The sequence below is a fragment of the Solanum tuberosum genome, unplaced genomic scaffold, assembly GCF_000226075.1.
Source record: "Solanum tuberosum cultivar DM 1-3 516 R44 unplaced genomic scaffold, SolTub_3.0 scf00226, whole genome shotgun sequence".
Taxonomy (NCBI): domain Eukaryota; kingdom Viridiplantae; phylum Streptophyta; class Magnoliopsida; order Solanales; family Solanaceae; genus Solanum; species Solanum tuberosum.
In genome coordinates, this window is record NW_006239155.1 from 440,607 (window position 1) to 450,741 (window position 10,135).

Here is a 10,135-nt window from a genome sequence, read left to right on the forward strand (position 1 = left end):
TTGAACCTCCTAAACCACTAAGTCAACCTCTAATATTGTATTTAGAAAATTCAAAATAGATATATCACCTTATATATACATATACTATATACAATATTTTTTTGTCGAGGATCCCTAGGTCCGTCAAAATGCCTGAAATTAAACACGATTTTTCAACTTAAACTCGTCTTAATAGGGAGGGACGACTTCTTCTTAGACTAGAATATGTCAAATGGTTAAATCCCATTAATTTCCTTCATCTTAATCCTCTTCACATCACTACTCCTCAAAGTGTGTGAAAAGATAATAATTGAGTCACACGAAAAATTATGTATCTTGGTCATGTCTAATTGAGAACCCATCTTGATTAACCCAGTTATCATTATATATTAATTTGAGATTATTGTACATACGATCTCATAACATTTAATGTTGAATCCGTCTCTGCAAATCACTATCTCCGAAGAGTGAAAGCTCATCGTTGTAGTGATCAGTTTGATAAATACCAAAACATGAATTTAAGAGTGGGGTTGGTTGACATGGTCCTCGAGTGGTCTATTGTCGCACTGAAATAGTAGTATTTAACTTTGATATTTTCTTCTCTTCTTTAAGAGGTATGTACGACTAATTAGTTAGAAGATCAGAAAAGGACTTAAGCCACATTAATTATTCTGACAATTAGGTTTACTCACTTATATTGCTCTCGATCGCCTAATAAGCTAGTGTTTTGGGTTGAACTTTTCTAACAATTGGTATCAGAGAAGGTCGATTACTTGATCAAATCCCACACATAATTTGCTAACTTCCCAAACGTACCCTACACCGTGACATGTAGGCCAATTTTATTTATATATAACAGAGAAGTTATAATCAAATTTTATCAAATAAAAGGTACTGTCATAGGCACAAAAATTTAAAGGCTTAAGAATTACAAATGGAAGCTAGTTTATTCCTACTTTTTCTACTCTCTTTTATACCCAATATTATCTCTACTACAACAAATGTAATCACTACAAATCACAACATCACAGATGGTGAAACTATTGTTTCATCTGGTGGAACCTTTGAGATGGGATTTTTCAGTCTCAGTGGTTCCTCAAATCGATATATCGGGATATGGTACAAGCAAATTCTTCCTATGCAAACAGTTGTATGGGTTGCCAACAGAGAGAAACCACTCACCAATACATCTTCAGTTGTTTTGAAGGTCACCAAGCGGGGAATACTCGCTCTTCTCAATGACAAAAATGAAATGATATGGTCCACCAACACTTCACGATCAGTTCAAAATCCAGTTGCAGTACTTTTAGATTCTGGTAATCTTGTTGTAAAAGATGCAAATGATGACAACACCGATAAATTCCTCTGGCAGAGCTTCAATTTTCCAACCGATACGTTCTTGCCTAATATGAAGCTTGGCAAGAATTTTCAAACTGGCCAAGATGTTTACCTTTCAGCATGGAAGAATGAAAGTGATCCAACTCCAGGGGAAATCAGTCTTCACATTGATCCTACTGGATATCCACAGACTGTCGTCAAACGTGGCACAAGTGTATTAGGTAGTTCAGGACCATGGAATGGTTTACGTTGGAGTGGTGATCGCGTGCCACCACCAAACCAAAGCAGCATTTATAAAATTCAGTATGCTTTCAACAAGGAAGAGGTTTCCTATAGTTATTATTTCATAGACAGTTTGATGTTACCAAGGCTAGTCCTGACTAGCAGTGGTTATGTACAAGGACTCATGTGGGTGAATCAGACCAAGACTTGGCTTTACCTCAGTTTACCTCCTAATACATGTGATATGTATAGTGTATGTGGCGCCTATGGGAGCTGTGACATAGATCATTCCCCTGTTTGTACTTGTTTAGAAAAGTTTGTCGCGAAATATCCACAACAATGGGAAAAGGGAGATTGGTCAAATGGATGTGCTCGGAGGAAACCTTTCGATTGCAACAAGGAACATGTGTTTCTAAAATATTCTGGAATTAAGTTGCCAGATACTAAGTACTCTCAGTACAATACAACCATGACCCTAGATAACTGTAGGCAAGTGTGCTTGAGGAACTGCTCGTGCACAGCTTATTCGAGTCTAGATATAAGGAATGGAGGCAGAGGTTGCTTGTTTTGGTTTGGGGAGTTGATTGACATCAAAAAGATATCTGGAGGGCAGGACATCTACATCAGGATGGCTTCTTCAGAACTAGGTAAGAACTTATGTTTAAGAAATTTTCGCGATGCATGGTGACCATGTAATGCACCTGTCTTGATTTGTTGTGTCTGATAGAAAAAATTGCTTGTAGTATCTGAGGCAGGTACTAAAAGAAAGACGGCAAAGATACTCGCAGTGAGTTTCTCACTATTGATGGCAATGGTTCTGCTAGGCCTTATTCTTCTGCTGTACAAGTGGAAAAAGAACAAACTAAAACTCAAAGAAGAATTTGAGCTTCCACTGTTCCAATTGTCGACAATAACAAGAGCCACAGATAACTTTTCGGTGAACAACAAGATTGGAGAGGGTGGATTTGGACCAGTTTACAAGGTATACACTGAAATTTGTTGGAACAGTAACCAGTTTCTGCTTAGATTAGTGTATCAGACATGATCTTCATTCTACAATATTCGTCTTTGTAAAATCTATGTTCTCTTGATATACTGTTGCCATTTCTAGGGGGTCCTGGAAGAGGGACAAGAAGTGGCTGTGAAGAGACTGTCAAGGACTTCCAAGCAAGGACTTGATGAATTCAAGAACGAAGTTATCTATATTTCCAAGCTTCAGCATCGAAATCTTGTGAGACTTCTTGGTTGCTGCATTCAAGGGGAAGAAAAGATGTTGATCTATGAATACATGTCTAACAAAAGCTTGGACTCATACATATTTGGTTTGGATTTCTCACCTACTACACAAGCTATACTAATATACTTAACTTTGTTATATTAGGCATAACATGTACATCTAGAACTAGGCAAAATTATGTTCACAAAAACAACTAATTCACTAGAAAGCTTATTTTGTAGATCAAACAAAGAGCAAATTACTTGATTGGCCAAAGCGTTTCGACATCATAAATGGAATAGCACGTGGCTTACTGTATCTCCATCAAGATTCTCGACTGCGTATTATCCATAGAGACCTTAAAGCAAGCAATATTTTGCTAGATATGGAAATGAATCCAAAGATATCAGACTTTGGATTGGCTAGAAGTGTTGCTGGGAATGAGATGGGAGCAAACACAAGCCATGTGGTTGGGACACAGTAAGAATCTCTAATATCAAACAAAGTACTTTCATTTAACATCTTGCTTCTTTAATTCGATTGATGTTCTGTTTTTTTTCCTGGCACAGCGCTACATGTCCCCAGAATATGCAGTAGAAGGGACCTTCTCCGTAAAATCTGATGTGTTTAGCTTTGGCGTCTTGATTTTAGAGATTGTGAGTTGCAAGAAAAATAGAAGCTTTTTCAATCAAGATCAAAACCTTAACCTTCTCGGATATGTAGGCACACTTATCTAGTCTTTATTAGGCATACATAACTCATTTTCTTTCTATACAATACATGGAACTTATAATGATCTCTGATCAACTCTCAAACAGGCATGGAAGCTTTACAAGGAAGATAGGTCCTTGGAACTAATTGATGAGCAACTAGCTGGTTCTTGCCATATTTCTCAAGTTTTAAGGTCAATCCAAGTTGGTCTATTATGCGTGCAACAATGTCCTGAAGATAGGCCAAATATGTCTTCTGTCATTATGATGTTGGGTAACAGTCATGGGAGTCGACTGCCAGAAGCTAAAGAACCAGGATTTTTCCCAGAAAGAGAGGTACTTGATGCAGACAAATCAGGATCACAGAATGAACTCACAATCACATCTATATATCCTCGGTAGAGTGAAAAAAAAATGCAACTATTTTGACTTGTGTGGACATGAGTAGTAATTTTAGAAAGGAAGAAAAAACTTAGAACTTTTGATTCTTGGAAAATATGTACTTATGGATGAACTTCTATCCTTCCTTTGAATATAAACTTTAGATATGTTTTCAATAACAACTTTTATAAATGTTACTTAATGTGTTCTCCAGAACTAATTAGCACTTACTCATCTCAAACCAAACATACTTGCACGAGACACAACATAGAATGTCAGAAATAACAGATGAATAACAGAGAAATTAAGGCTGAGGCGAGAAAGACGAATAGATCACTATTTTCGAAGAGTTATTGTTTCTATATTCTTTTGGGATTAAAAGCAATTCTCTATCAGGAACTACAATGTTAGCAATTCATACGGGCATACCTATTGAGTTTATCAACACATGAATTTCAGCCATAAAATTGGCAGAGAGAAAATTAGAATGAATAATAACACACCAGCCTTGGATTTTAGCCGTAAAATGGAAGAAGTTTTTGACAAATTTGAAAGAACAAAAGTGGTCCAAGGGACTTCACCACAACAATAGTACGTAATTTGGCCAAAAGTAAAATCCGGCATACATTTAAGTTACAAAATATTAGTATAAACTTTGATAATGCCTTAAATAGGACTTCTATTACTGTCTATATGTGTACTTGCCTCGAAGTAGACAGAATTTTGGGGCTTACGTGCATACGAAATCCAATGTTGACACTAAATCAATGTGTTTCACACACACTTCTATCACTTAACGATGATTAATCGATGAATATCTTCACTTCATTGTATCAGATAGCCATGGTAAGTTGAATTAGTTTGGTGTAAACACCCAATGCAGAGTACTTACAAGAATGGAATAATGTAAACTCTACTGTGTAGGTGGGCCCTCTAGAATCAACAAAGTTTGTGGCCAGTCTAAAAATGTTTAAAGATGTTGTACAGACAATCTCGAGAAGCATAAGCCATGAATGTCATGAAAAATTATGCAACTTGATTATGTCTCATTGAGCTAATATGAATTTCTCTCATTCAGAAATAGTATTAAAAAAACATTCATTATGGTAACAGAACACCATTAATGGACTAACCTCAGTATCAATCTATTAAGAAATGAATCTATTGCATCTCTTCTTGTGATGCTGTCAAAGATAACCAGAAAAAGAAAAAAAGGCAAAAGGAGAAGAAAAGTGGGAAGGGAAATCTTAGTAGCTCAGTTGGTTGGCTACCTGAACTCTCACCTTGTTGGTGTGGGTTTGTTTCCTCACCTTGTAATCCCCTTCCCCGGCCCCAATTTTAAGAAGAAGAAAAAACTGGACGGTCACTTTCGTCAAGGCTGTCTGCAGAGTAAAATTGGATGGACGACTGTAGATATAACAATGATACACATTCACAGATCAGAGGCAGGCTTCAATTGTTGATGCTGACCATCTACCATGCTCAACTGTCTTCTCAATCTTGCGATATGACCTTGCACCTGCTGCCGAGCTGCTGTAAGTTTTAACAATTCGTCTGCTTCGGAAAAGTTTGTGAACAATTGACTTAGAGGATGATCTTTGGTGTCACCACGTTTCCTTCGATCAACATCTTCTATAGGTACAGGAGGAGGCAAATTTAGGCCAGGAGGTAGTCTAGGCACATTGACTGCTGGATGGTTCTGTACACGGGCAAAAAAAGATTCTGAAGGCTCCGCAAACACAATTTCATCATACGACTCTACTACAACAGGTTTTTTAGTGGATAGAGCCCCAGATTCGTCCTCTGGATATAGTTTCAAATGGTGATATAAGTGTAATGGCTTATCACAAACATCAGTGTGGAAATGAAGGGTCATCACAATTTCAAATTCACCCCATCCAGATTCTGTTAACTCAAAAGGAGGGTTGTCCACAACCCTTGTAGGATTGTTAAAACTTGAGTGCAATTGAAAAACAACACGTTTCACCACCACACCCAGATCCTCATTAGTTGCACCACGAACATAAATAGTCCATTTATGAGACTGGAACTCGCTCGCCTTCTTACCAAGCCAAAATGCAACATTTCCATACACTATTGGAACACCAACTTCAAGCTCTTTCAGCTTCTTACCAGAACTCTTTTTTTCACTGTCATCGGAAGTATTCACCATTTTGGTACGCTGTGATTTTAGGGTGGGTCCGGTAATGTCCGTCGGATCTTGATCGTGCGTCTTTGTTGATGAGCTTTGAGGCATTCTACGGGTATTCTCTGATTGGTCAAAATTAGGATCTCTGATCGACAATCAGAGTAGGAATATTTCACTGTTTGATTTTGATTCTTTCACCATGTTACTGTAAAGAAAATCATGGGAGTAAACAATAAATTAAATGACTGTTATATGTGGAAAGTGATTAGTGTTTAAGAAAAGCTTACCAGTAGATATCTTTTTAGATACCCTATTAGTATAATAAAAAAGGGACTGAGGTATATAAAACTTTAACTCAAGTTATAGAGTTCAAATAATCGTATATATTGGAGTATATACTCTTAAAAAAGGATATTGTACTGCCACATATACTAAGGGTTTTTAAGCTGATAAAAAAGTAAGGAAAAACTGAAGATCTTTCCCTCAAAGAGAACTGTTAGTAAGGAAAAACTGAAGATATTTCCCTCAAAGAGAACTGTTTATGCCATTTGATCCATGTGCAATCCAAAGTTGACTCGGTGCCAAATCACCAGGAGTTTATCCACAATATAATATATAGATTCATGAAAACCCAGTAGCTTTTGTCTAGCCCCTATATATATGTATATATATTAAGAAATCTATTAAATAAAGGTCATAAAAAAAGAACTCTATTAAATTTAATGATGAACTCAGTTATGACTGTATATTAAGTTGAGGTGGTTGTACTTATACGTGGAAACTCATAAACTCAATCTTGAATATGCTCCTGCAAATCACTCTCCCAAGAGAGAAACTCATCACAGTAATGAGCAGTTTGATGACTTCCAAAGCATGAATTTAAGAGTGCGGTTGAACATGGTCCTCGATATATAACTTCAACGGTCCTTGTGTGACCAACTATCACATAGAAATAGTATAAAACCTTTGACAATTTCTTCTCTTCTTTAGGAAGTGCATACAGCTACTTAGTTAGAACACCAGAAAAGGACTTAAAGCACATTTATTAGTCTGACAATTGGGTTTCCTCAATATCTAAATCCTGGCCAAGTTGTCTTAGATATTACTCTATGTGAGACTTGGGGTCACCACGAGATAACTTGGTATCATATGGGAGGGGGTGTTTGTCCTTGATCATTCACACCTAATACAAAGGCTCAGGCATCACAGATGAAAGCTAGTTTCTTCCTACTTTTTCAACTGACTTTCTACTCTTCTGTGCACAAGATTTCTACTACAGCAGATATAATCACTACAAATCACTCCGTCACAAATGGTGAAACTATTGTTTCCTCCGGCATAACCTTTGAAATGGGATTTTTCAGTCCCAGTGGTTACTTAAAGCGATATACTGGGATATGGTAAAAGCAAATTCTTGCTATGCTGACCGTTAAGTCAACAGAGGAAAACCACTCATAAATACATCTTCAAGCTGGGAATACTTGCTCTTCTCAATGACAAGAATGCAATTATATGGTCCACTAACACCTCACGATCAGTCCAAAATCCAGTTGCATTACTTTTAGATTCTGGTAATCTTCCTGCAATGGATGCAAATGATGCCAACCCAGAAAAATTCCTCTAAGCAGAACTTCAATATTCCAACTGATATGTTCTTGTCTAAAATGAAGCACGGCAAGAATTTTCAAACTGGCAAGGAGGTTAACCTTTCAGCATAGAAGAACGACAGTGATTCAACTCCAGGGGAATGCACTCTACACACTGATCCTTCTGGAATCTGGATATCCACAGGCCCTCGTCAAACGTGGCACAAGTGTATTAGGTCGCTCAGGACCATGGAATGGTTTACATTGGTGTGGGGATCACGCGCCATCATCAAGCCAAAGCAGCATTTATAAAATTCAGTTTGTTCTCAATAAGGAGGAGGTTTTCTATAATTTTTATTTCATTAGCAGTTTGGTGTTATCAAGGCTAGTCCTGACAAGCAATGGTTATATGCAAAGCCTCATGTACGTGAATCAGACCAAGAGTTGGCTTTGCCTCAGTTTACCTCCTAATACAACATATAGCTTATGTGGTGCCTATGGGAGCTGTGACATAGATCATTCCCCAGTAAAATCTATGTCCTCTTGATATACTGTTCCATTAACTAGGGAGTCCTGGAACTGGAAGAGGGACAAGAAATGTCCATGAAGAGACTCTCAAGGACTTTCATGCAAGGACTGGATTAATTCAGAATGAAGTTATATCTATATCTCAAAGCTTCAGCCGAGAAATCTTGTGAGACTTCTAGGTTGCTGCATTCAAGGGCTAGAAAAGATGTTGATCTACGAATATGTGCCTAACAAAAGCCTGGACTTATACATACTATTTGTTTGGATTTCTCACCAACTACACAAGCTAAAGCAATGTATTTAACTTTGTTATATTAGTCATAACATGTACATCTGGACCTAGGCAAGGGAAAGTTCACAAAAACAACTGAATCATTAGAAAGGCTTCTTTTGTAGATCAAGCAAAGAGCAAATTACTTGATTGGCCAAAGCATTTCGACATCATAAATGGAATTGGTTGTGGCTTATTGTATCTCCATCAAGTTTCTCGACTATGAATTATCCATAGAGACCTTAAAGCAAGCTATGTTTTGCTAGATATAGAAATAAATCCAAAGATATCAGACTTTGGCGTGGCTAGAATTTTTTCAGGGAATGAGATGGGAGCAAACACAAGCCAGGTGGTTGGGACACAGTAAGAATCTCTAATATCAAACAAATTACCTCTGTATAACATCTCACTTCTATAATGCAATTGGTGTTTTTGTTTATTTTTCTTTTTCTGACATGGTGGCTACATTCCCCAGAATATGCAGTAGACAGGATCTTCCCCATAAAATCAGATGTGTTTAGCTTTGGCATCTTGGTTTTAGAGATTGTGAAGTGCAAGATAAATAGAAGATTTTTCAATCAAAATCAAAGCGCTAACCTTCTCGGACACGTAGCCATTACTAGGCATACATAACTCATTTTATTGCTGTAAATAGCCACATGAGTATTAGTTCTATAAATAAAACTTTTTTTAGAATGAATTTCTATTTCGGTTGTTCTTTGAACATAAACCTTAGATATGTTTCTTAAAAACAAAACTTTAAAACATGTTTGCTTAGTTTGTTCTCTAGAACTAATAGCTATAGGAAAGTTTGTCATGTATTTAGAAACCACAAATCCATATTAATAGTTGAAACTTTTAACTTTGCAACTCCATTCTTAGTTAAAACATATTCGGAAAATGGTACAAAATTGTTAAAAAAATTTAAGCAGCACTTCACTCATCTCAAACCAAATATCAGTCTGCGAGGTAGAGATACGCACACTGTTTCCAATAGACCCTCAGCAACATTTATAACAGAAAATGCTATTTGCGGAACATTAATAAGTAAACCGGAAATTACATTACCTGTTCCTCCTAGAAGTAAATGTTTTTTTCCCTGAAAGTCTGCTGGTTGAGTATTCCATCAATTCATCGCTTCTCCTGAATAGTACCACAACTGCAATTAAACTCATTAACATATCAGATTTCATTGTTTAACTTATAAACCTATCAGCATTACAATGCTCGCACCTCAATAATCAGATCCATAAAAAAAACAGGGGATTAACAACTCGTACCTCAATATTCAGATCTAATTGCAGCAGATATTCAGTTTTCCCCATTCCTCTTCTACAACTCTTGCAGCATCGTTCGTAAAGGACTTGCACGGATGAATGGAGAAGTGGAGGCGGAAAGGGTAAGAAATTATTTTCCAGGAAATTTCAACAGAGGGTATGGTCTGTTTGGGTAAACCTTTAAGAATTTACTTATTTTGGGAAGTGATCTTGTAAAAGTATTTTTATCTAAATTATTGGACAAGTATTTTTGTCAGTACTAAAAAAGTTCATTTGTTTTATAATAATTCTTTTAAAAGTGTTCTAAAACATCAAATTATAGGGGTATCTAAGGCTGGCAAGGGGACGGGGACGGGACGGAGGGGGACGGGACGGGACGGGGGACGGGGCTGGGGGGATTTTGCTGGGACCGGGATTGAGGGGACCGGGATTGGGGGGACAAAAATAAGTCCCATCCCGTCCCACTATATATACGGGA

General features: G+C 37.1%; 2 protein-coding genes across 3 annotated transcripts in view; one reads left to right on the forward strand and one right to left on the reverse strand.

The window, feature by feature from the left end:
- The first annotated feature begins 905 nt into the window (after positions 1 to 905).
- LOC102604991 (G-type lectin S-receptor-like serine/threonine-protein kinase At4g27290) overlaps positions 906 to 10,135 on the forward strand; it is a 23,152-nt gene continuing 13,922 nt past the window's right edge. Inside the window, exons 1-5 of one of the 2 annotated variants that reach the window (XM_015313115.1) lie at positions 906 to 2,186; positions 2,283 to 2,521; positions 2,651 to 2,861; positions 2,998 to 3,235; positions 3,325 to 3,439. In XM_015313115.1, the coding sequence (XP_015168601.1) occupies positions 914 to 2,186; positions 2,283 to 2,521; positions 2,651 to 2,861; positions 2,998 to 3,235; positions 3,325 to 3,352 (1,989 nt within the window). In that variant the 5' untranslated portion in view covers positions 906 to 913 and the 3' untranslated portion in view covers positions 3,353 to 3,439. Of the gene's footprint in view, positions 2,187 to 2,282; positions 2,522 to 2,650; positions 2,862 to 2,997; positions 3,236 to 3,324; positions 3,440 to 10,135 lie in introns of those variants that run through there. The other variant, XM_015313114.1, reaches the window with a different exon arrangement.
- On the reverse strand, positions 4,840 to 9,926 carry LOC102605551 (transcription initiation factor TFIID subunit 14b-like). Its single transcript, XM_006356762.2, has 3 exons — positions 9,661 to 9,926; positions 9,449 to 9,539; positions 4,840 to 6,200 (listed from the first exon to the last, which is right to left on the reverse strand). Exon 3 carries the CDS (start codon positions 6,101 to 6,103, stop codon positions 5,279 to 5,281), a length of 825 nt encoding a protein of 274 aa, XP_006356824.1. The 5' UTR covers positions 6,104 to 6,200; positions 9,449 to 9,539; positions 9,661 to 9,926; the 3' UTR covers positions 4,840 to 5,278.